General features: G+C 48.9%; 1 protein-coding gene across 2 annotated transcripts in view; it reads right to left on the bottom strand.

Annotated features, from left to right (window-relative positions):
- Positions 1-3,777: 3,777 nt before the first annotated feature.
- Positions 3,778-24,989, bottom strand: part of LOC102904867 (uncharacterized) — a 184,374-nt gene continuing 163,162 nt past the window's right edge. The window contains exons 39-48 of one of the 2 annotated variants that reach the window (XM_076552390.1): positions 24,482-24,535; positions 23,526-23,693; positions 20,994-21,149; positions 20,607-20,741; positions 19,833-19,985; positions 17,943-18,152; positions 13,109-13,229; positions 7,066-7,193; positions 5,587-5,708; positions 3,778-5,500 (exon numbers count right to left, since the gene is read on the bottom strand). In XM_076552390.1, the coding sequence (XP_076408505.1) occupies positions 5,455-5,500; positions 5,587-5,708; positions 7,066-7,193; positions 13,109-13,229; positions 17,943-18,152; positions 19,833-19,985; positions 20,607-20,741; positions 20,994-21,149; positions 23,526-23,693; positions 24,482-24,535 (1,293 nt within the window). In that variant the 3' untranslated portion in view covers positions 3,778-5,454. The remainder of the gene's footprint in view (positions 5,501-5,586; positions 5,709-7,065; positions 7,194-13,108; positions 13,230-17,942; positions 18,153-19,832; positions 19,986-20,606; positions 20,742-20,993; positions 21,150-23,525; positions 23,694-24,481; positions 24,536-24,989) is intronic. The other variant, XM_076552391.1, reaches the window with a different exon arrangement.

The following is a 24,989-nucleotide window of genomic DNA, read 5'->3' as shown; positions in this document are numbered from 1 at the left end:
TGCATTTCTGTATGACTTGAATAGCTGAAAGTTAAAACGTAATTCTCTCTTGAGACAGGATCTGATGAGTCCAGGCTCCTCAAGCCACTGTATAGAGGCTGGCTTGAACTCCTGATCCAATGTCTCTACCTCCCAAGTAGTCAGAGGAGAACATGGGCTCTCTTGAACTTTTGCTGTTACGAAAACCAAGGGAGACTGTATCTATTCTCACTTACTCTCTCCCCCACCTTTGAGATTATTTTCATTGCTGTCGTGACTGTAATTTTGCTACTGTTATGAATTGTAAATATCTGATATTCAGAATATCTGCCATGCAACCCCTATGAAAGGGTTGTTCGACTCCCAAAGGGGTCACAACACACAGGTTGAAAACCAATGCTCTAGTATAGAACAGATCAAGTTGGAACTTCTTGTGTCTTAGGGAGGCTTAAGTGAGAGAAATTGCTGTATATCTCCAATATCACAGTCTTGTCCTCCTTAGCTTTAATTGTCATCTTGATACAACCTAGAGTCACTAAGAAGGGAGTCTCAATTGAGAAATCCCCCAGATCAGATTGGCCTATAGGCATATCTGTGGGAGACTGTCTTAGCTGATGTAGGACGGCCCAGCCCACTGTGAGCAGCACCATTCCCTGGGCCGATGGTCCTGGTTGTCTAAGAAAGCTAACGAGCATGGACCTGTGAGAAAGTCAGCAAGCAATTCCCCGTGGTTTATACATCAGGTTCATGCCTTGCCTTTTCTTAATGATGGGCTGTGACCCGAAAGTTGTAGGTCCAGTCCTCTCCTCCAAGTTGCTTTTGATCAGTTTTTATCACAGTAACAGGAAACTAAAACAGCTCTCTGTTGCAACTTAAGCTTCATCTTAACAGCTTCACTCAACGGCTTCTTGGTCCCCTTGCTGGTCATCCAACCTTCGAAGGCACTGCCTGGCCTCAGCAGCCAGTTCCTCGAACATTGGTGTGGGCTTTCATGTACCACATCATTTGCATTTTGCTTGTCTTTAAAACCGCTGCTGTGGACAGTGCTGCTAAGTTCTGCACAAATTTGAGATGTAGTCTGGCCTCTTTCCACTACAGCTGTAATGATCCCAGCCTAGGTCACTTTCCGGCAGGGATCGCCTTCAACAACGTGCTCATATCAAGTTCTCTCCTTTCAAATGAATTTGCGTTTTCACAAAATGGAGTCTTCATGGGAGGAGGGGGTCTTGCTTTTAGACCCCCATTCCTGTTGTCCCAGTGCAGAACGCAAGATTTCTCTTATGGCACTAATCTCTTGAGTAATACAGCTGCTCTCTCTGTACCAAACTTACTTGCATCTTTAAATTTGGTCATACCCCTTTCCTTGACAAACTATATACTTTTCATATTCTATTTGACAGCCTAGGTGTTAGACAGTTTTGAAATTCCCAGGGCTAAACAGCTGCAGTGGTTTGTATGAGAATGTCCCTCATAGGCGCATATATTTGAATATTTAGTTAGCAGTTGGTGGACTGTTTCGGAAGGAGTAGGAGGTGTGGCCTTGTTGGAGGAGGAGGTGTGTCACTGGGGGTGGGCGTTAAGGTTTCAAAAGCTTACGTCAGGCCCAGCACACCCACACCCACACGCACACGCACACACGCACGCACGCACGCACGCACGCACACACGCACACTCCCCTGCCTGCTGCTTGTGAATCAGATGTAAGCCCTCAGCTCCTGCTCCAGCACCATGCCTGCCTTCCTGCTGCCACACTCCCCACACCATGGTGGTCATGGACTCAGCCTCTGAAACTGTAAGCAATCTCCAATTAAATGCTCTCTTTTATAAGCTGCCTTGGTCCTGGCTGACACCCCATGGGAGACCTTGCCTTGGAGGAGGCGGGAATGAGGGGTGGATTGTGGGGGAGGACTGGAGGATGGGAGGAGGGAGGACAGGGGAATCTGGGGTTAGTATGTAAAATCAATAGAAAATATCTTAATAAAATTTTTTTTGTTTAAAAAAAAATAAGTTGCCTTGGTCATGGTGTCTCTTCACAGCAAGAAGAACAAAAACTAAGACAATTACTTAGTCCATTACTCTTGAATTCAGCCTCATTCAATTATTCAAGACATAGGCAGAATGCCTACTTATTCTATTCCAGAAGGATAATAAATGACTTCTAGCTCAGTTTCCAAAAGAGTCCGTGTTCCCCTCTGAAACCTCGTGAGCCCAGGCGTTACTGTATTCATTTCCATCTGTACTCCGGTTTTCCAATCCCCCACCAGAATTCACCCCTTAATCTGTGCTGACAGCCTTCTGGGCTTCTGTAGTCCACAGCTCGAAACTTCAACATTCCTCCCACAAAACAGTTGAAGGCCCAAGAATCACAGTCAGGTTTCTTAAAACATCAATTCCACTTTTGGTACCCATTTTTTGTATTAGCTACATTTTTGTTGTTGCTGTAACCGATGTTATCAGTAATTAAGAGAAAAGGCCTGGACCCTGACAGCCCCAGTAAGCTGGGTTTAGCCACCTGTCTTTAAGGCGGTTGAACAAACAATAGTAAAGGGGAGATTTATTCAGTGTGGCCACATTGGGAAGAGGAACAGATACAGTGATACCTCCTCCCTGCCCAAAGCCCATCTCTGGAGTCTTGGCACGAGGTTTAGGTTGAAGCAGTGGGCAAGAGTTATGCATAGCTAACCAGTCAGGGTATGATCTAGCCCATCTTTGACACATCTAACTTGCCTGCAAGTTCTCCTGTCTCCATTTCCCATTTCACTGTAGGAAAACTGGAATTACAAATGTGCACATCTGCTTCATGTCTGTTCTGGTGGTTTTTTGAGGCAGTCTCTCATTTGCCTGGAGTTTACCAAGTAGGTATCAACCCTATGGGAAACAATTGTGTGTCTGGCAGCAGGCTGATTATATTAAGCTTTTTTTTTTTTTTTTTTTTTTTTTTTTTTTTTTTTTTTTTCATTAAGAAGGGGCCAGAAATTTCTCTTCACTAACACAGGTACATATTCTGGATAAGGACTGCCTCCCTTGCCCATGTTTCTGCCAGCACTGCCAAGTACCTGCGGTTGCCTTATTCATCATGGTGGTGGTTTGGATGAGAATAGCTTCCATAGGCTCATGGACTTGGATGTTTGGTCACCGTGGAGTGGTTCTCTTTGAAAGGATTAGGAGGTGTGGCCTTGTTGGAGGAAGTGTGTCCCTGGGGATGGGCTTTGAGATTTCAGAAGCCCATGCCAAGCCCAGAGTCGCTTTGTTCCTGCTGTCTATGGATCTGGATGTAGAACTCCCAATTCCTCCTCCAGCACCATATCTGCCTGCATGCTGCCCTGCTCCCCGCCATGAGAGGCGGGGAGCCATTGTCAAATGGACTAACCTCTGAAACTGTAAGCCAGCCCCAGTTAAATGCTTTCCTTTATAAGAGCTGCCATGGTCATGGTATCTCTTCATGACATTCCATAGTACTGTGTGTGTGTGTGTGTGTGTGTGTGTGTGTGTGTAGGCCAGAGGTCGATCTCAGATGTCTTTCTCAATTGTTCTCCACTTTATTTTTTGAGACAGGATCTCTCAGTGAGCTTGGACCTTCACTGATTGGCTAGACTGGCTGACCCGCGAGTTCCTGGGATCCTCCTGTCCCCTCCTTGTAGCATTGGGATTACAGGTGAGCACTGTACAAGACTAAGTGTGAGGACCTAGTTTAGATCCATAGCACTCACGTGGAAGCAACACGCGAATGCTTAGTCAGCCTCACCACCGTCTTAGTCAGAACTCTGCTGCTGTGAAGAGACACCATGACATGGTAACTCCTGTAAAGGAAAGCTTTTATTGGGGCTGACTTACAGCTTCAGAGGCTTAGTCCATTCTCATCATGGGCGGAAGTATGGTGGCATGCTCCACAAGGCCACACCACCTAATCCAAATCCTTTCAGAGTTCTGCTCCTCAGTGACCAAGCGTCCACACGGATGGCTAGCCATGTAGCATCTTTTTATTGATGCTGATCTCTTCAGCAACTGCACCCATCTTTGAAGTAGCCTGAAACACCCTTGGGGCCACCCTGCTACAAGTTGTCAGAACTTTTCCTCTGTTACCCTCTGCTCCTTCGAAGCCTGTACAAATTCATCCATTTTTAATGTTTATGTTTTTGACAGAGTAGAAAGTGGATAGCCTTCACTTCAGTTCCCTAGAGAGTGGCCGCCTTAGTTTGCCTCTCTGGTGTTTTGTTAAAGCACTGACTAAAATAACTTGGGGAAGAAGCCATTTATTTGGCTTACAGGTTACAGACCTTCCTTGAGGGAAGCCAAGGCGGGAACTTAAATCAGAGGAATACTGGTTACTGGTTAGCTTTCCATGGCTTGCTCAGCCTGCTTTTTTGACACAATCCAGGACCACCTTCTGAGGGGTGGCACTGCTCACAATGGGCTTAGATTCTCCCACATCCATCGTTAATCAAGACATAGATATGCCTATAGGCTGATCCAATGGAGACAGTTCTTCAATTGCTTGTCCCTTGTTCCAAATGATGCTAGCATGAGTCAGCTTGACAAAAATCTTATCAGCCCAGTGGGCCTTTGGGAGACATTTAAGATCCGACTATGGCAATGTATAGACTTAAACATGTAAATATGTTTCTTTGGTCTATTTTGATCCATTCATCTCTTTTTACCCAAGACAGATTTTCTAGTCTGAACAAGGAAAGGAATTGGATTAAGACTTTACTAAAGTGGACTGGAGAATTAGCTCCGTGGTTAAGAGCACTTCTCTTGCAGAGGACCCAGGTTTGATTCCTAGCACCCCAGCCATCTACGACTTCAGTCCCAGGGAATCTGATGACCTCTTCTGACCTTTCTGGTACCAGGCATGAATGTGCTCATACATACATGCATGCAAAACACTTATACACATAAAATAAAATAAATCTTTTTTATGAAAAGATGTATAAAGTTAAGAGTTTTAGCATTTGCAGGAAGAAATAAGACTATTAAGAAAGGATGACACATTTAAGTAAAATAAAAATGCTTTGAAATTTGTTTGAATGAATTTTTATTGAACTGTAATGTTTTTTAATAACATGTAAAGATTTGTTTTTATTTTATGTGTATGTTTGCCTGTGTGTATGTATGTGTACCACCTGCATGCCCAGTACCCACAGAGGCCCGAAGAGGGCATCAGATCCCCTGGAACTAGAGTTACAGATAACTGTGCACTGCCATGTGGGAGCTAGAACTGAACAGGGGTCCTAAGAGCAGCCAGCCTCTTAACAAATGAGCCAGCACTCGGCCTGGGTCTTCACTTCTTAGCAAGGACAGCTCAGCACCAAGGCCCTCTCTCTTGGACCACCCTGTCTACCTGTTACTCAAAACTGAAACTGGGAGACAAGTGGGCAGCCAGGAACCAGAAAGAGCTTGTAGGATGCAAACCAGTGCTTGAATATTTTCAGATCTGGGACCAAATCTGGCTTCATCTGGACACTCAAGATGAATTCATCTCAGTTCTTCAATATTGTCTGCCACATGCCTAGAAGAAAAGCTAGATGAAAAGGTTAATAGAGCTGGAGTCATCTTTATCCATCTAAATGCACACAGAAATAAAACAGACACGCACAAAAAGATTACCTATCAGGTCTGAATGAAATCCTGGATGGAGCTGTTTGGACTTGCAAAGTTGTAAGCTGAACATTTTCAGCCACATTGGGTAGAAAACCCTCATCAGTCCTTTTTTTGTGCTTAATTGGTACCTGTAATATCAAGTTGATAAAGCTATATTTTTTTAAGTTGGCAAAGGATTTTTTTTTTTTTTTTTTGAGTCAAAGTAATTCTGTGTAGCTCTGGCTGTCCTGGAACTAACTCCATAAATTGGGCTGGCCTCAAACTCACAGAGATCTGCCTGTCTCTGCAAACCCCCACCAGAGTGCTGGAATTAAGGCATGTGCCACCACTGCCCTGCTGGCGAAGGGTTCCCTATAACGTAGTGAGGGGCGCTGCCGCGGCTGAGGCTGACATCACTGCTTCTGTCTGGAGGCAGCCTGCCGCGGGCCTTCTCGTCATAAAGGGAACAGGTCAAGGATGAGTCCACCAGTGAAAGGCATTCCAGGTGAGGAAGAGAAGACGTGCCAGCCTGGAACAACCTACACACTCCTTAGCATTCTCTTTGTGTCAGCACTGCATGTGATTTCAGAGAATCGTCTGTGTACGTACCACAGTCACGTGTACACCCCTGCCCGTCCGTGTTTCTCTGTCCTGTCTCCTACCCTTGCTTAGGAAGTCACACCACAGACACAGGTGTGTAGATCATATGCAAACGCTCCACTATTTTATGTAAGCGACTGAAGCACCGGTGGACTTTGGGACTCAGAGGGTGCTGGAACCAACTCCTCATGAACGTTGAAGGACAACTACTAGAATTTCACATTTTAGGGAAAGATGACTGCACAGACTGAGGAGTGGAGTGAGTGGTAACCATAGTAGCATGGCTCTGATTGGGTAAGGCCTCATTGACGCCCACCTTCTTCCTACCCTTCCTTCACTGTGTATTTTAAATGCTGCAATGAACTTCCATCCAGAACTAGACCACCAGTTGCAAAATCGCTCTGTCAATCAAAACAACACAAGGAAAGTCTGGGGATCCACAAGAGGGCTCAGCAGGTAAAGGTGCTCGCTGCCAAGCTTGATGGCCTGAACCAATGTGGTGGAAAGAGAGAACTTCAGTTTGTCCCCTGACCTCCATACACACATGCTGGAACATGCGCAGATATGTATATGACATACGCGTGAGAAACCAAACAATCAATCAATAAAAGATGGAGGTGGGGGGGATACTAATAATTACTGTAGATGATTAAAGAAGAAACTCAAAGAGAATACAGCAAGGCTCTGTCTGGTACTGATTCCCAGAGCCATTGAGTGAGTTGTAATCCAGAAGGTGTCCTCAGGCTCATTTCAACACTAGAACTGTGTAAAACAGATCCAAACTACCTAGCTAACATTCGGATGTAGAATTTTTCTAGTGTAAGTTTGACATCACCCTAGACTTGTAACACCGGGTGCACATGACTTCATTGTTTCCTGTGTCTACGCAAGCTTAGCATCGCTCACAGTCTTCGGTCTTTGAATCCTTCCTGCCATTTTGCTGCCCAGGAGATCAGCCCGTGGAAAACGTTGGTGAGAACATCTGGATAATGCTGAGGCAGAGTTTAGGGAGCAGTGGGTCTGGAATATAAACCCTGTAAAGAAACAAATAAAGAAAATAAAGTAGACCTCTGGTTGCAGTGTACAGAGCCAGATGGAACTTACAAACTTTTAGAACGTAAACACTGAGTTTAAGTGAAGATGTCCCTTTCTTTGCCAGGGGATGACAGGACCGAGAGAAAAGGAGATCATGGGAGATTTGATCTCTGAGAGGTAAATGTGAGTAGACTGAGGTTTATTCTCATTAATAGGATGTGGTTAACCAGATTCACAGAAAAGGAAGAATAGCATTCAGGTTCTGACTCAGGTCAACTCTTTTTCTCTCTTTTTTTTTTTGTCTTTTTTTTTTTGTTGTTGTTGTTGTTTTGTTTTTTTTTGAGACAGGGTTTCTCTGTGTAGCTTTGGAGCCTTTCCTAGAACTCACTCTGTAGCCCAGGCTGACCTCGAACTCACAGAGATCCACTTGCCTTTGCCTCCCGAGTGTTGGGATTAAAGGTGTGCCCCATCACTGCCCAGCTCAACGGGTTATTTGTCAGTACCATTTGCTGAGACACCACCTCTCTCCCAAAGGAGTCAGATCGGGGAAGGAGTTGCAGATGGGTCCTAATTCACCTGTTGAACTTGTAACCCAGAGACTGGAGCAGAGGCAGTCAGCCAGTAGACATCGGATATTCAGGTCTAGAGCACACAGCACAGTTTGTTTGTTTTTTAAAATATAATTTATTTATTTCATGTGCATTCATGTTTTTTCCGCATGTATGTCTGTGTGAAGTTACAGATAATCATGAGATGCCATATGGGTGCTGGGAATTGAACCCCGGGTCCTCTGGAAGAGCAGCCAGTGCCCTTAACCACTGAGCCATCTCTCCAGCCCCAGAGGACAGTTTTGAGCTGCAGATGTAGACTTGGCAAAGAAGGATTAAAGGCATGGGATCTGGGGCTCTCATCACTCAGAAACAATGTGAGAAGAGGTCAGACACAGCTCTGAACGGCTCTGTTCCTTAGAGGTTGGCTATGGGAGGAAGAAGAACAAGAAAAAGGGACTGAGAAGCAGCAGCCAGAGAAAGCAGAGGACTGCCCCAAGAGCCAATGGCATGAAAGCAAGCAGGAAAGGCAGCTTGGAAGTACGAGATCGTCTGCTTCAAATACTGCGGAGGGAAATGATGAGAACTCGGCAATGCCCATCCACATAGAGACACCGGACTCTGTGAGCCTGGCAAGATCAGCAGCAGTGAAGAGGTGGCGGTTAAAAAGCAGATGGTTGGTGACCTGGCAGAAACCTGTACTTGGTCCCTAAATGCCTTCCTTTGCTTCCTTAGTAATAGAGGCCCCAACTTTGTGTCACACATTCAGTGTCCCGCAATAAAAGCTAGATGCTCTAGTCTTCTGGGCTAAACGTCAGCTAATGAGATAGACTCCAGATGGTCCTAGGTAACGTCCAGGAAGTGCCCTTTAAGAGAGCAGTGAATGCTTAGTTTTCTTACTTCCTGTTGGCTAGAAAGCTTAAGCAGCCGTTTTGAGCCATGAAGTAGAAGTCGCACATTGAGAATGGCAACTCGTGAGCCGTCTGGAATCCCTCTAGTAGAAGACTCACCGTAGTCGATTAGAAAGCGTCTCTAAACTGTTAAAATTAGCAACCACAGTGTTCTCTCTGTGTGTCTCTGTCTCCCCTCCTTGATGGATGTGAGCTGGAGGGTGGATTAGGTAAAGGGAACAAGAGTGATTACAGGTAACTCAATTTTAAGAAGCTTGGCTATGAGCAGGAAGGGGCTGGCTAGTAGCAGAAGAAATGTCTGGTCCCGAGAGGTGGTTTTTTCAAGTTTGTTTGGCTGCTGTTGTTTTTGTGTGGCTCAGACTGGCCTGATCTCACTCTCAGTCCTTCCTGCCTTCGGTGTTGGGACTCCCTGAGCACTGGGGCTGTAGGCCAGGATCACAGCCATCAACCTAGCTTCAATGACGCTTCTATTTCAGTAGATTTTATGGTCTTGACTCATACATGATGGATACACAATTGTTAGTTGCAAGATACCTTCTGGGTGATACATCCTAGAGAACTGTCATCAAGGATCCTCAACCAACAGGAAATACGAGTGTGGAGAAAGGAAGGGAAGGGGACTGCTCACGACTCCTGAGAAGGTGGAGTAGAGGGGATCCTGTCCACTGGGGTGGCCCAGGAAGGAAAAGGGACACTGTGATTAGTCTAGTTTCCGTGGCTAGAATGAAGTACTAGAGGCAGGCTAGCACTGGAAAGAAGAGAGATTGATTTGGTTCATAGTTCTAGAGGATCAAAGTCCATGATCAGGAGATGGGGAGGGTGGGTGAGGTGGGGAGGGTAGGTGAGGTGGGGGGTAAGGTGGGGAGGGGGGTGAAGTGGGGAGGGGTGGGTGAGGTGGATGGGCGCTCAACTGTCCAGCCTTGCAGAATCACACTCGGGGAGGGAAGACAGCTTACGGGAACAGGGAGCTGAAGCCAGAGAGGGAGTCGGGGGCCAGGTTTGCCCTTCCAAAGCCTTCCGAGGCTTCCCTTTGCTAGGTAGTGGATGACATTAGGAGGCTTGGAGGCCACTGAAAACGGATCGCATCTTGTAATCAGTTTTGTTCATCCTTAAGATTTCAGTCACCATGTGAGAAGGCGATAGGACTTTGCTGAGGCCCGAGTAAAGGAAAATACTTCCCCCTGGTCATAACAATAGGACCTGAGTTCTTCCTCCATCCATGGCTGGAGAAATGCCATTCTAAAGCTACCCCAAAGTATACGCTGTACTGTCTTTTCCCTTAAGAAGTAAACTGAATGGGCCTGTCAGCCGGCTGGCCAGAAGGCTACTCTTCAGGACAGACATGCTATGTAGACAGAAGGGGATCTTTACCTCTGTAGGAAGGACCTGTCCACTTACACACACCAGAGACCGCTCCCCCAGTGCAGGGCTTATAAATCTTCACACTCAGCCTGCCTGCTTTTCTAAGTTCTAACTAAAAAAAAACAAACCCAAAACTTTGTTTTCCTTCTTTTTAATCTCTACTTTGTTGGCCAAAATCCTAGCATGCCTCCCCTGTACTGACAGCCTTACTCTTTCTCCTGAATACCAGCCGCACGGTCATGTTCCCTGCGGCTACTTCCTGACCTCTGCCCTGACCTCTGCTGCTGAGAACGCCTTGGACCCTGACTCAGAAGGCTCTCTCTCCTCCATCACCTTCCTCGGCTGTTGCTGACGCGGACTGCTTATAAGCCCTGTTGCCCCTTTCCTCTCAAGTTCAAACAAAATGTTCCTTCATCTTTCTGAGTCTCTTTTCAGATTCTTCTCTCAGCAAAGTCACAAACGTGAAACCCAACACCTAGGTAGCAAGGGGCTCCACAGGAACTACCAGGGCCTGGCCCCAGTGACAAGGGATCCCAGGCTAGGCTCCACCCCTTCAGGGTTCCACCCACCTCTCCGCCTTGCACTGTACGGACCACCCCCCTCACCCAGGCAAACCACACCCGGCCTGTGGTGGGAATTCAGGCCAGGGAGCTCCAGGTCCTTGGGCTCTGTTTTGAAGGATTGGAATAGGGGATGACACAGATTTTCGAAAGTAGCAAGACAGCTTTATTCCAAACAAGGCGAAGCACAGACGAGAGAGGGGTCCCCTGTCAAAACTGACAGCCAGCCAAATGAGTGAGGGCACCCCAAGGCCCCAATTACTGTCTAAGATTCCCTCTTAGAGGGCTCAAGAAGGAGGCTGGTTCTTAAGGAGCACAGACTGGATGGTTCTCTATTTTGACTGAGAGATTAGGTCATATCATCGTTTCTCCTATTATGAATCATCCTCTCCCATCATGCATCTTATCATCACATGCACACCCAATTGCATAAGCGTAAGGTGATGTGTAATCTCCCCGAAAGTTGACTTTGAGGGCGCAATTGACTTACTGTGCATGCACCCACTGAATCGGCCTGTCTCATACTGGAATATATTGAGAACACAATCAAATAGAAACTCTTAGCGTTTGATTGTTGTTAGGGGTGGAGAAGCATTACTGTATGTGTCGTCTCATGTGGGAGGAGATCTGAGGCTGCTGGGGAAAATGTTTGAAGAGGGGTGTGCGCACAGAACATGCAGGTAGAGTGGCTAGGCTGTAAGTGAATTATTGGAGGAGGAGGAGGGATGCCAGGCCCTGTGCCTGCCTGCTTCAAGAGCACATCTGTACGTCCATTCTGCAGGAAGGAATCTCTGGGTGCACACTGTCAATGGTCTGTTTGTTCTGAGTTAACCTTCAATCTAAGTAGGCAAGACTTGCTGGCCTTTGTGTCTGTGAACCCGCCTCCTGCAGAGAGGAAACAAGGAGAAAAGTACCCACACCACAGACCTCAAAGGAGAGACCGATCACCTGACCAGAGGGGCAAGGGGAAACTTTGCAGTGATTGGCTGCCTTTGCTCCCCCCCCCCCATGTAATCCGCTGGCTGTGATGAGACCGAAGACAGATCTCTACCGTGTTAGTTCACTATCTTCTCAGATCGCTGGCTCCGTGAATAAAGCACAGTTTAAAGATTCAATTCTCGGTTTTTTTTTTTTTTTTTTGTTGTTTTTCCTATGTGTGGGGTGCCACAGACCCAGTTACAAATTGTGGAGGGGATCTGCTAGACCTGAAGCCTGGAGTAACTTCTACCAGAAAAGAGCCCCGCCCCCAACTCAATCTTAGAAAGGAGGGACCTCCTGACTACCTCATTCTGGCCCTTCTCCATAAATGTGCAGCTACTGAGGGTCCTAGATGGCAGCTCTCGGGGAGACATTCCCCAGATGGGATTACAAAGACATCTTTTGGAGAGAAGTAGAGGGAAGGAAGAGGAAGAAAAGGTCCATAGCAGAAGGCATGTGGAATTGGCCGGCAGCGGTGGTCACAACAGGGACTCCATCTTAGGGCTGGTGCAGCAGGGACGACACCAGAACCCGCTGCAAGGTCAAGGCGAGCGCGGAGGCAGGGAGGAGGGCCCGAAGGAGGAGGGTCCGAAGGAGGAGGGCCCGCAGGAGGAGGGCCCCATGGGTTTCAGGGACAGTCCAGCTGTGCTCTTAGTAAGCCTCAACTCCCTTGACTGTGTCTGCTTCTGCAAGACTGCTTTCTCTCAGCTCATTCATTTGGCAAGCAGCCAAAAGGAAACGCAGATAAAGAACTAAACACGTGTATGAAACTGCAGTCCCCATCTTGTTCAGTTACTGACGAGAGATTACCCTAAGTGTCAGATGCGTGTTCTTCCATTAATGTGTAGAACAAGCCTGGGAGGCAGGCATTCGCACTTTCCTGTGTGGAGATCAATTAACCTACTTAAAGTCACATGGCCAGCAGTGACAGGGCTCTGGTGGTCCCCTCAGAAGCCTGCACACTCAACCAATCTATGCTACAGCTGGGAAAGGAGGAGCTTGACTGATCCTGGCGATGACCGGAGCACCGTCACCAACATTTGGTGATGGTTATGACCAATCTGGAACGTATACAGTACTCACCTTACAGAGGAGGAAGCCAGTTTAGAGTGGTTCTGGGGTCTGACGCCATGCTGCCCACTGTCTACATTGTCCAGAGGGCTACTCTGACGGACATCTTCACAGAAGCCCCTGGGCTCCCAGCACCCAACAATCATAATGTACTTGATGAATCACACCTTAGAAATGTGGTCACTGGTACCACAAATCACTGAGATGCTCCAAGAAGCAATGCGACGCTTAACGTTCTTCAGGTGGTATTTTACACGCTCTAACCAGCTGTGACCGAATGAACTAAGTAGATAACTTCGTGCAAATCAGAGAAGTAGTTCTTTTGGTTTTGGTTTTATCCATATGTTATTCATTCGATCCACATTCATGGACAGCCCACTCCCTGGCCTTGGGTTGGTACTCAGTCTTGGAGTCAGGAAGGCCCCACTTTGACTCATGCCCCCAAGACTGGGTGATTCTTCTAGCCAGAGGAGGGTGCGCTTACCGCTTGGGGAGCCCATCTGGAGAGATGACTGCTCCGTGTCATGAAGCTGACTCTCAAGCTCCCGCACACGTTGGAAGGCATCTAGCTTCACACTGCGCTCCTGAGCAAGCCGGCTTCTCATCTGAGGAGAGAGGGAGGCAAGTGGGAAGACTTCACGGTGCTTTCTTTAGTTCCCTCGGCTCAGGGTGACTTTTGAGGGAGAGTGGGGGTCCAAGGCTACCCCATGATGAGCAGTTGGTCTTCAGAGTCCCACATAGGCTGAACTCAGGCCTAAGTTTGTCCTCCTGAGAATGAACAGCTAAAGTAAACTAAATTAAATAATAAAGAAGACCAGAATCCATCCATGGAATCCTTGCTTTGTAATTGCTAGGAGCTCATTTACAACTTTATGCTTCTTTAAAGACAAATTTGTTTTTCTTTTTTAATCTATTTACCTATTTGTATCTGTGTGTCCATGTGTCTGTGTCTGTCACCTGCATGCCAGGGGGCCTGTGTGGGAGTCAGGACAACTTGTGGGAACCGGTTCTTTCTTTTACCCATGTGGCTCTGATGGATCAAAGTCGGGTCGTCAAATATGTAGGCAAGAGCCTTTACCCACTGTTTTTAACATTTTTCTTTTCCACTGGATGGATAAAGGGAAGTTCGAGCCCAGCTCACAGCATCTACACAAGGAGCCCACATGAGCCCCTGGACAGCTTAAGCAGAGGAAAGAGGGGCCCTCTCCCCGATCTGCATCACAGCTTGGCCTTTGCCGGCAAGGTCCTGAGAAAAGTCTACTTCCTGCAGACATAACATTTCCCTGGCCAGCTCTCCCCTTGCACAGTGACCTAGCATCCCCTGGCCAGGCCAGGGAAGGATCCAGAGTGCCCCTCATCTGCACAAATCACAGGCATTTTGAAGTCCAGCCCCTGATTGTTTTGAACTATGACAACAATGGCACCACAGGACAAACAGAAACTGGAGGGCTGGACCTCTGAAGGGAGGAATCCGAGGGTTACCAGCCACCCCCCGAAACTAGGAGGGGACACGGGACAGATTTTGTTCTTACAACCTCTAAAAGGAACCAATCTGGTAAAGACCTCATTTTCAGACTCAAGTGTGATAAATAAATGTTTTTGTCAACCATCAAGTTTATGGTAATCTCTCTCCTTCTCTCTCTCTCTCTCTCTCTCTCTCTCTCTCTCTCTCTCTCTCTCTCTCTGTGTGTGTGTGTGTGTGTGTGTGTGTGTGTGTCTGTCTGTCTTTTGGAGACAGGATCTCATGTAGCCTAGGCTGGCTTCAAACTCCTGATTCTGCATCTGCCCCCCAAGTGCTGGATCACAGTCATGTGCTGTCTAAACGGTGCTATGGGTCCAACTCAAGGCTTCATGCACGCCAGGCCAGCCCTCTGTGAGCTGACATACACCCCTAGCCCACCTCTAGGGAAAACTTAAAAATATAGTCTTGTGTGTTTGAAATCTAAACAGAAAGTCCTCCATACCAGTAACTGTGGCCATAAGCTGACCCTGTGTGTGGGGTTCCCCCAAATGTAGTTCAGATCTCAGTAGCTCATCAGAGCTTCAGGTTAGCATGGTGTTGTCGTGGAAAGCAGGTCCATAGCCCTGTGACTGCTAGCTGTGAGTGTCTGGCCCTCATACTCCAGGGGTGGGGCCTGGAAGAGGCATAGCAGGAGTTCCCCAGCCAAGTCAGGACTCAGGAAATCTGAGAGGTACCAGCAGAGGGAAGAGGCAGGCTTACTAAGGACCCTCCTTGTATACCACGTCTTAGCCAAAATCACTCACTCTGTCCATGAGAAGGTTGAGTCCAGGTCTGTCTATGTGTTTCTGAGGCTTGCCTTCCATTCACGGTCCCATCACGACCGTAAACACTGACCTCCCCCTCCCCCGAAAGCTGGCTATCAGTCCCTGTCCCAGGGTTTGAGTTTTCATCTTCCTCCCAACCTATGAAGTAAGTATATTGTTGTCTCCTTTGCGCTGATGTAGAAACTAACAGAAAAGCCATGAAGAATGTCAAAGTCACCCACCCAGTTACAGCTGGGGCATGGTTCCAAGGCCTGTGCCCTAAGTGACCTTTCCAGGCACAGTACAGGCAAGGGGTGTTGTCTGAAGCCAGTCAGTTATTAGTCGTCCCTGAGGTGGAGGTTAGAGACTGGCCAAAGAAGCCACTGCTGGCCATGGCCGGGGTTGGGGAGGGGGGTTGGGGGGGATCTTGGTGGCCTTTTGCTGGCTGAGAATTGCCACTTGGGGTGGAGAAACCCAGGGACACAGGGCTGTGTGTGGTGGTGGTGGGGGGAGGTAGTTCAGAAAGAGCCAGCAGTTTTGAAGGACATGTGTGCTTATTGAGAAAAACCTGAAAATATTTATTTTACTGCCTTCAGAATCTCTGCCACTAAACAATTAACAACAGTCACTAAGTAAGAATTAATGTAGGATTATCGTCTGAACGTCAAAGTTCTCCCATAGGCTCACGTGTTTAAATGCTTGATGCCCAGGCTGTGTTTTAGAAGATTCTGGAACTTTAAGGAAGGAGGTCACGGGAGTCGTATTTGATAGTCTGGTTCTGCTTCTCATCCCCTCTCTGCTTCCTGATGGGGAAGCCAAGGTCACCAGCAGCCTAACACTTCAGCCGCCTTCGGCTTCTCTGCCGCGATGGGCTGTGTCCCCTCAGACTGTGAGCCAAAGGAACCTTCCTCCCGTCAGTGGCCTTTGTCGGGACTTTGTCTCAGGGATAGGAAAATACAGTACAGGTAACTAGTTTCCTATGGGCAGGTTTGAAGGATGTGGGCACCAGACCTCTCCTCATAGTCAGCCGCTGGGGAGCAAAGGGCGAGGCAGCAGGATTTTTTTTTTGGGGGGGGGGTTCGAGGGGGTTGTTTGTTTCCTTTTCAAGACAGGGTTTCCTCTGTGTAGTCCTGGAACTCACTCTGTTGTAGCAGGAATCTTAAAAGTTCTTATTAATAAAAACAAACTTGGAGCCAGGTATTGGGGAGAACGCTGAAAGATCAGAGAAGCAGAACAAGCCACAGCCACCTCGCCTTGCCAATTCCACAGCTGATCCTGTTTCCTCAGACTGGAAGACTGAGTCCTCATCCAAATGAATCTCAGCTGAACTGCTTCTTGAAAGCCTGGATGCTTAACCAGCCAAATGCTTCTAGTTTCTGGTATTCATGCCTTATATATATATCTTTCTGCCATGATTCCCTGGGATTAAAGGCTCACTTCCTGGGATTAAAGGCATGAATCACCATGCCTGGCTGTTTCCAGTGTGGCCTTAAACTCAGAGATCCAAGTGGATCTCTGCCTCTGGAATGCTAGGATTAAAGGTGTGAGTGCCACCATTTTCTAGCCTCTGTATCTAGTGGCTGTTCTGTTCTCTGACCCCAGATAAGTTTATTAGGGTGCACAATATTTTGGGGGAACACAATACCACCACACTCTGTAGCCCAGGCTGGCCTCGAACTCACAGAGCTCCTCCTGCCTCTGCCTCTCGAGTGCTGGCATTAAAGGTATGCGCCACAGCCTCCTGGTTTGGCAGCAGAATTTTAATTAATAGTCATTATGAGGTTAGTACCTGGATCATTGTTTTCTAACTTTGGGAGAAAAAGTAGCTTCCTGGGCTGATGCAACCTCCTGAGTTACCCAAAAGGTTATTATTGGATGCCTGCCTGAAGCAAGCTCCCTGGAATCCTGAACCTCCTGAGATTATTATACAGAGAGGCCCTCTGATAAAAACATGCAGATGAGATGGGTTAGGGTTGGCCAAAGAAGCCACTGCTGGCCATGGACCATGGTGGGGTATGTGGAGGGGGGGACTCTTGGTGGCCTTTTGCTGGCTGAGAATTGCCACTTGGGGTGGAGAAGCCCAGGGACTTCTCGCTGAGCTCCCCTGTAAGAGTCAGCGAAAGTCAGTCCCAATAGAACTGTCTGTCCATCACTTGACCAGAACCAAGTCTCAAAAGGAAAGTTTTTTGTTGGCATTCTTTGTAGCTTAGATTGACTTGAAACTCATGACAATTCCCATGCCTCAGTGTCCCTGGTGCTAGACTCTAGACATGAGCCACCATGCCTAGTTCATAATTGTGGAATTCTAATTTTCTTTTACTCTGCCGCAGCTCATCTCCCATCCCTTCAAAATATTTTGTCTAGCGTTCCCTCAATTCAGATTAATTCTCCTGGACCCCTTGAAACCCTTGACCAATAATAGTTCAATTTAATTTTAAAATTGCTTTTCTGTCTTTTGTTATCTCTGGTGAATGAATAAAGGCTTTATTCACCCGTGGATATGTGTAAAGCACCTTCTGCGTCAGGTTTTATTGAATTACCTTCTCTAGTCTGCTTACTGGGGCTTGAATTAATCCATACCTGCATTATAATAACCTTTCTATTTCCCTTAGGGGGTGGAGTTATAAAAACTATGTCTGCAAATCACTTTCACTTTTCATGTTTATCTCTGCATTTCTAGAAACACTTGAATAAAAACCTCTTCTTACAGCTTTCAGATACTTGCTCCTTTCCCAGATTATGGCTCATAATTTTCTAAAAGGCCCCACACAGTTCAAAGGTTAGAGTTGTGGAAACCTGTTTTTCAGGGATGTCATGAGGGCACTGGAATTCTGAGCCTGGAACAGTGAAGTGTAAGTTGCCCCAGGGTGGTGTAGGGAACCATTTCCTGGTGTGCCTAGAGCTGACAGAGCAGGAGAGCCTGCAGTGAGGGCAGCAGAGAGGCCTGGAGAGCAGACACTGAGTGGAGAGCGCTCCCCAGGTCCGCAGGCCCCACAGCCCCGGGCTGCACTTTGCAGGCCCCACAGCCCCGGGCTGCACTCTGCAGGCCTCACCTGCTGAAGGTCTCTGTCCATCTTCCTCCACTGCAGCTGCCCGAGTCTTGAAGCCCGCTCGGCCTCTTCCGTCAGGAGCTGCAGCTGGTGCTCCTTCTGCTCCACGTCTTCCAGGAGCTTCTCCAGGCCAGATGTTTTTATGCTCTCCACCTGCTGCCGAGTGACAGAGTCTTGAGTCACTCTGTGTCCCAACTCCCTCAGCAGTTGAGCCTGCAGCAAGGGAGAGGCCAAGGCAGGAAAGAGAGCGATCAGCAGCAGCAACAGACGCAGCTGAGGCCGGGTGGCAGCTGAGGCAGCCATGCTTCTCGGGCCCTGGGGACGAGAGCCTGACTGTCTGGCCCAGGGTAAGCAGCAGGAACCCAAGGATCTTGGCTCACCTGGCACTTCTACTTCGACCCCTGAGACATCAGTCAGAGGAACCAGAACCCACAACAAACCATAACAAAAGCCAGGATGTGCTAATGCCCCTCCAGAACATTATCAGGTCAAGAAATGGAGTTTTCTCGGTACCAAACATTGGATGATGATATTCACGCTAATTACCTATCCACCAAATACTCAAATTAACCACAAGCCACATTTGCATTGCCATGAAGCCTTTCTCCTGAGGACCAGCAGTGGTCGGGTTCAACTCTGAGCAGGCCAGGGCACTCCACTGAAGCATTAGTGTGGAAGGGAGCTTCTGACTTGGGCTTTGTCTTCTCTCAAAACATCTCTGGGGAAGCTAGTTAGAGAAAGAAAACAGAGCCAAGCTTGTCCTGAGCCAGCAGAAGCTGTGAAGTCAGATGATCTCAACAAAGCAAAGAAAAAGTGAAAGTGGGGGAGGAGGAAGAGGAAGAAAAGTGTAGGCCAATTTGCAATTTGTGTTCCGATGAATGAAGTGGACGTGACCGCTCCTAGGCACAGTGGAGGGGAAGCGTTTTATTGTGGATGTGAGGGACAGGACAGCCAGAGGCATCTGGAAGAGCCCAGAGCAGAAAGAAAAAGCAGTAGCCTGCACATGTCCAGAAGACTGGACAGGGCCTTGATAGGAGAGGGGAAGGAGGAGAGCGAGAGAGGAAGAGAAGAGAGAGGGAGCAAGAGAGCGGACCACGAGAGACCACGGAGAGACCACGGAGAGCCGAGAACCACAAGACCAGAGAGCCGAGAGCCACTAGACCACGTGGCCAAAATGGCTGGGTTCTATAAGGGAAAAAAAGCTGGGGGAAGAGAAGGGAAGCGAAGCTCAGGGACTCTGTGTGTGTGGTGTGTGTGTGTGTGTGTGATGTGTGTGGTGTATGTGGTGTGTGTGTGTGTGTGTGTGTGTGTGTGTGTGGTGTGTGTGTGGTGTGTGTGTGTCCGTGTGTGTGTGGTGTGTGTGTATGTCTGTATGGTGTGTGTGTCTGTGTCTGTGTCTGTGTGTTGTGTTACTGAGAGGAGCCAGATTCTGTAGCAGGTACTTGTGTTGCTGGGAGCACCTGCCTTCATATGTTAATAAGCCATTGTCCCGAGTTTCTTTTTTCTTTTTTTTTCTTTTTTTTTCTTTTTTTTGGTTTTTCGAGACAGGGTTTCTCTGTGTAGCTTTGCGCCTTTCCTGGAACTCACTTGGTAGTCCAGGCTGGCCTCGAAATCACGAGATCCGCCTGGCTCTGCCTCCCGAGTGCTGGGATTAAAGGCGTGCGCCGCCGCCGCCGCCGCCGCCGCCGCCGCCGCCGCCGCCGCCACCACCACCCGAGTTTCTTTGGGAACTGACTCCAGAGTTTCTCAAATCAGTGGTATTCTAGATACTGGGAGGCTCTGGTGGCTGTTCCCAGTGCCACAGTGTCCCTTCACAGTGTCCCTTCACAGTGTCCCTTCACAGTGTCCCTTCTCAGGGCCACGCTCGGACTGCCTAACTGGGGCTCTAAATACCTGGGTGTCCTGCTGCCGCCGCAGCTTCCTGTTGTCAGCCTGAGCTTCGGCCAGGGCCTGCCGCGCGGCCAGCAGCTGCTGCTGAAGGAAATGCACTTCTTGCGCTGCCATTAGCTTGGTTCTCGAGCATTCCCTTTTGCTGTGAGCGGATTCCTGCAGGCCCGGGGAGGCAGGAAGTAAGCCTCCCTCCTATGGTTTTAGTCTCACGTCTCAGCCCACAGCTCACGGTGGGCCCTTCCTCAACACTTCCATGGACCGGGGCTCTGGCTGGCCGTGGCTTGTGTGACTTTGGTTATGGATGACGCCACAGATCAGAGTAAACCCAGATTTCGAGGAAGTGCAACTTTCCAAACTACTCCCGATAATGTGCTTCGCTTTGGATGTGTCTAAAGCAGATTCCCCTCAGATTATCTCAGGCAAAATCCAAAGCTAGTAGCCTCAAGCCCTTTTAAAAAAACACCTCCCCACCCCCTACCCCCACATAGGCACCATGCTTTCATCTCCATGGCTGGATCTGCCTGTTTTCTATTTCTCCCAAGGCTCTAAGGTTGCCTATTCTCGTGTGTGTGTGTGTGTGTGTGTGTGTGTGTGTGTGTGTGTGTGTGTGTGTGTGTGTGAGTCTTGGGGGAGGGGGTTGTTGATCAATTGCCAACTGCCAGATCCTTTAGCATGGCTGGGCCACCGGCCACCTGCCACCAGCGCGGCAGCTGCGCCCAGTCTTCAGGCAGGAGCATGGCGGGGAGGGGCGGGGAGGGGCCTCCCTCCAACACTCACCTTCTCCGCCCTGCTCAGCTGACCTCTGAGGCGAGCCTCCTGCACAGCCAGGCGCCAGCGGCCCAGGCTCCTCGCTTTGCACACTAGAGCAGCCAGGTTGCTGCTGTTGTCCTGTTCCAAGGGGCGCAGCTGCTCCTGCCAAGAGGGCTTACTTTTAGAGATGGCCACTCTCGGTCCTTTTCCCAGAAGGGCAGGGCTCCTAACGCCAGGAAACGGATGCTAACACCAGAAACATGCCTTCCCAAATGAGACGTGACCATAAGGAGCCCTGGCCCAGGGTCCCTTTAAAATGTCTGCTACAGCGGTTTGGGGAGACCCCTTCGGGATGCTAAGCGGGCCAATGGGGGGGCTGGGTGCTAGGGAGAAACGCGGCGTGAGGTCACGAACTTTGGCTGCGGCGTGCTCTTCTGCTTCTTCGTCAGGTCTGGCAGAGCCCCAGGTTTTCTTTAGCTGCTTCATATTGGCAATCCCTTCGGCTCTCACCTCACCGATGAGCTCACACACTTTCTGGATCAAATGAAACTGATTCTCATCCAGCTTCTCCTGAAAATAGACTCAGGTCAGGGAAGTACCGTGGGCCTGTGCGCCTCCGCGAAGGGCAGGATCAAAATGCCCTCCAGCCAGTTTTCCTCCGTAGTACCAGGCAGGCACAGTAGGGGCCCTTAAGTGGTGTCTGTAATCTGCAGGGCTTCATCTTTTGGCCACCTACATGTCCTAGAACATGCATGCCTTGCTTGTCAACACCAAGGCAAGTTGAGCCTGAAGGACAATGGGTAGAGTCACGGGGGAGGTGACAGAGACAGTCTAATGAGCCTCTCGTTGTAGATGAGCCACTACTGAGGAGTTTCATTAACTATAGATAAGTGAAGGAAGAAGATGGCCTGGCCGCCTCCTTCGGCTCCAGTGGAAACCTGGGAATGAGATGTTCTGTTCCGAATGGCTGTGCCTAATGGCTGATGATGACACAGGACGCTTATGTAAGCATAACTGCAGACGCCGTGCTGTGAACTCAGTCGTGACTCCTCCCAGACTGCCTATCCAGCCTCAAATGTCTGGTGATAGAAGAAGACCTTAGAGCTTTAAACTAGGTCATAGGGGTGGGTCCCTATCCCAGGGAGAGTGTGCCCTGTAAGAGCAGAGGATCATCTTTGTCTTTCTCTCTAGAGGGAGAAGGCAGCTTCTAGTCCCCTAGGATGGGAGCAATCCACCCTCTTCCCCTGATCTCTGACTCTTGGCTTCCAGAACTGTGAGAAAATAAACACCTGGGCTTTAGCACCCAGTCAATGGTGTTTGGCTGTGGCAGCCTGAGCAGACAAGTCCCAGGGATGAGAAGTGGGCATATGGGCACCCTTTTATTTCTGAACCACTTCCCCAGAGAGGAAGGCAGGAGGGTGCCCAGTTAGAAACTATGTCAGGAAGCTTGAGTGCTGGTTACCAGTGGGAACATTGCCTTTGGGGCCAAGGAGTTGGACAGGGGTTCCCTGCTTCTGGGGATTTGGTAGAACTCCTTCAGTGTGGGAGAAGCTGGGAGTCCACTTTTTAATCTCTTTATGCTTGCTCAGGAAAGGTTGGCTTTCATAGATTAGGCTGTTTTGAATTTGATCTTTTAATATTTGTAAGCATTTGTATTTTGCAAGTCAGAAGAAATCTCTAATATTCCCCGGAAGACAAAGGCAGAGCATCGATGGGGTCTCCTGCTAATAAAACAACCCTAGGGGCTGTTCTGGAACTCCCAGGGAGGAGAGGCAGGTAAGGGATTCAATGGGGCTGGCTCTAGAGGGGAGGGAGGTGATGGATTAAATGGGGTTAGCTCTAGAGATTATCCAGTAGAGCAGAAGAGAGCTTGGGAAAGAAAGCTGTAGATTTAGGGCATTGGGGAGGTGTACTGAAATCCGAGGGCATTGTGGAGGTGTACTGAAATCCGTAGGGCATTGTGGAGGTGTACTGAAATCCGTAGGGCATTGTGGAGGTGTACTGAAATCTGTAGGGCATTGTGGAGGTGTACTGAAATCTGTAGGGCATTGTGGAGGTGTACTGAAATCTGTAGGGCATTGTGGAGGTGTACTGAAATCTGTAGGGCATTGTGGAGGTGTACTGAAATCCGTAGGGCATTGTGGAGGTGTACTGAAATCCATAGGGCATTGGGGAGGTGTACTGAAATCCGAGGGCAGGGTGACCAAACTCCCTGGCGGCTCATTTTAGGCATAGGACATCTGTCTTCCTGATGCTCAGTTTTATACAGTGACTAGCTTCCACAGTGATGTCACAAGGAAGTCCCGCCATTCCTCTTTCGGGGCAGAGGGGACCCTTGTTGGACAGGTTGGTAGCTCCCTGATGCTACCTGTGGGAGAAGGCAGAGGGCATGTGGAAGGTGAACCAGATCTGTGAAACCTCGTTCAGATTCCAAGCTCGCCCAGCCAGCTCTCAGGCTGCCGCTCTGTCCGCCCAGCCAGCTCTCAGGCTGCCGCTCTGTCCGCTCAAGCATGGCTCTCAGGTCCTTTGCTCACCCGCTTGGGGGTCTCACTGGACTAAAACAACAGTGATAGGTGTTGGAGGAAAGGTGACTCCTCTTTCCACCAGCAACAGATCTAGAGTGTGGCATAAACTCAGTTTTCCAAAACCTCAGTGTCTATCCTGGAAGACTAATGACAGCTCAGACTGGCGCCGTGGTTCAGTCGGTGAAGGTACTTGTCACCATGCCTGGTGGCCCACGCTTGATCCCTACATAGCAAGTTCCAGGCCAGCCAGGACTGCATAACAAGACCACATTTCAACAAAACAAGCCTCCAACCACACAAAACCTTCCCACTTGAAATCTTGGGGGCTCAAGAATATCTTGGTATCTCAAAGGCCATTCCGCCACGGGTCCCTTGGTATGCAGCCATGGGGCTTCCCACGTCATGGATGTGAGACTCTTACCTTGATGTGTAAGCAGGTCATAAACAAAGCTTGCACTAATGCTCTGTATTCCTCCTGGACTTCTTTTCTAGTCTGGTGTTTTAGATTCAGAGTCCCCTCTTCCAGATCTGTGAGTTGGGCTCTCAGAGCCGTGATTTCCATGACCATGTCATGACTGAGCTCTGCAAGCTAGAATCAGAAACAATGCGGCACGTACAACATGGCGTATGGGTAGCCATGGAGGGGCTACACATGGCAGAGTAGTTCCATGTAGACTAGCACAGTCTCCTGAGGACAGGGGGCCTACTGTGGAGATGGAAGGCAGAATCTCAGCTTGGCTCAGCAGTCCTGAGTATTGTCAGAACAAGTGACATTCACGTGCCTCTGCCTCCCGAGTCATCCTGCATAGAACAGTCTTTTTTTTTTGGGGGGGGGGGGTTCCGAGACAGGGTTTCTCTGTGTAGCTTTGCGCCTTTCCAGGATCTCACTCTGTAACCCAGGCTGGCCTCGAACTCACAGAGATCTGCCTGCCTCTGCCTCCCAAGTGCTGGGATTAAAGGCGTGCACCACCACCGCCCGGTGAATATTCTTAATAGGATGAACGAACGAGCTCCAGAGAACTGGTGCTTAAGCACAGTACTTCTGATGAGTCCTTCCACTGTCTTGACCCTTCATCTCCACACTGGCCTTCCCTCGGCCCCCTGACCAAATGCCTCTTCATTTTTGAAATGCACTCTAGCTGGCATTTAAAAAAAGAAAGAGAGAAGCATGCCCACATAATTCAGCCCAATAACACCCCCTCCCAACACATAACAAAGACAACTTAGGAAAAACCCTAGGGGAAAAATGGCCCCTAGGAAGATCATTTACACAAAATGACAAGAGAGTCTTTGAGCGTGCCCGCATGGGCCTCTACGGATGGGACTGAAGCAGGCAACACGAGCTTCTGGCAGACTGAGAGTATGGAACTGACCTACCTGACCAGCACAGTCTTCAGGGGGAACTTGACTTCTTCGAAGGAAGTCTACTTCCTGAGGAGGAGAAGGCGGGGCTCACTCAGTCCAACACACAGGCTCTGAGGTGCACATGCAAACCCTCTCTGCTGGTGTTTACACAGCCTCATCCTAAGATCCTCAGGCCCCTGGTCCTGCCAGTAGCTTGGGCTGTACTTGGGATCTCTCTCTTTCCCTCTCTCTCTCCTTCTTTCCCTCATGTATACCAGACTGGTCTTGAACTTAAACACCCTAACCTTCTGAGCTTCCTGTCTCTATCTCCCAAGTCCTGGGGTTACAAGGTTGCACCACCCTGGGCAGTTAAACTTTGGGTTTCTAACAAAACATCAAAAAATGACCCGCAAGCCAGGCATGGTAGAACATGCTTGCAATCCCAGCTCTGGGAAGGCAGAGACGGGGAGATCCCTGAAGCTTGCTGGCCAGCTACCCAAGCTGAATTGGCAAGCTCCGGGTGCCAGTGAGAGAATATGTC

This window comes from Peromyscus maniculatus, chromosome 16, assembly GCF_049852395.1.
Source record: "Peromyscus maniculatus bairdii isolate BWxNUB_F1_BW_parent chromosome 16, HU_Pman_BW_mat_3.1, whole genome shotgun sequence".
NCBI classification, from domain to species: domain Eukaryota; kingdom Metazoa; phylum Chordata; class Mammalia; order Rodentia; family Cricetidae; genus Peromyscus; species Peromyscus maniculatus.
This window is presented reverse-complemented; position numbering and strand designations above follow the sequence as displayed.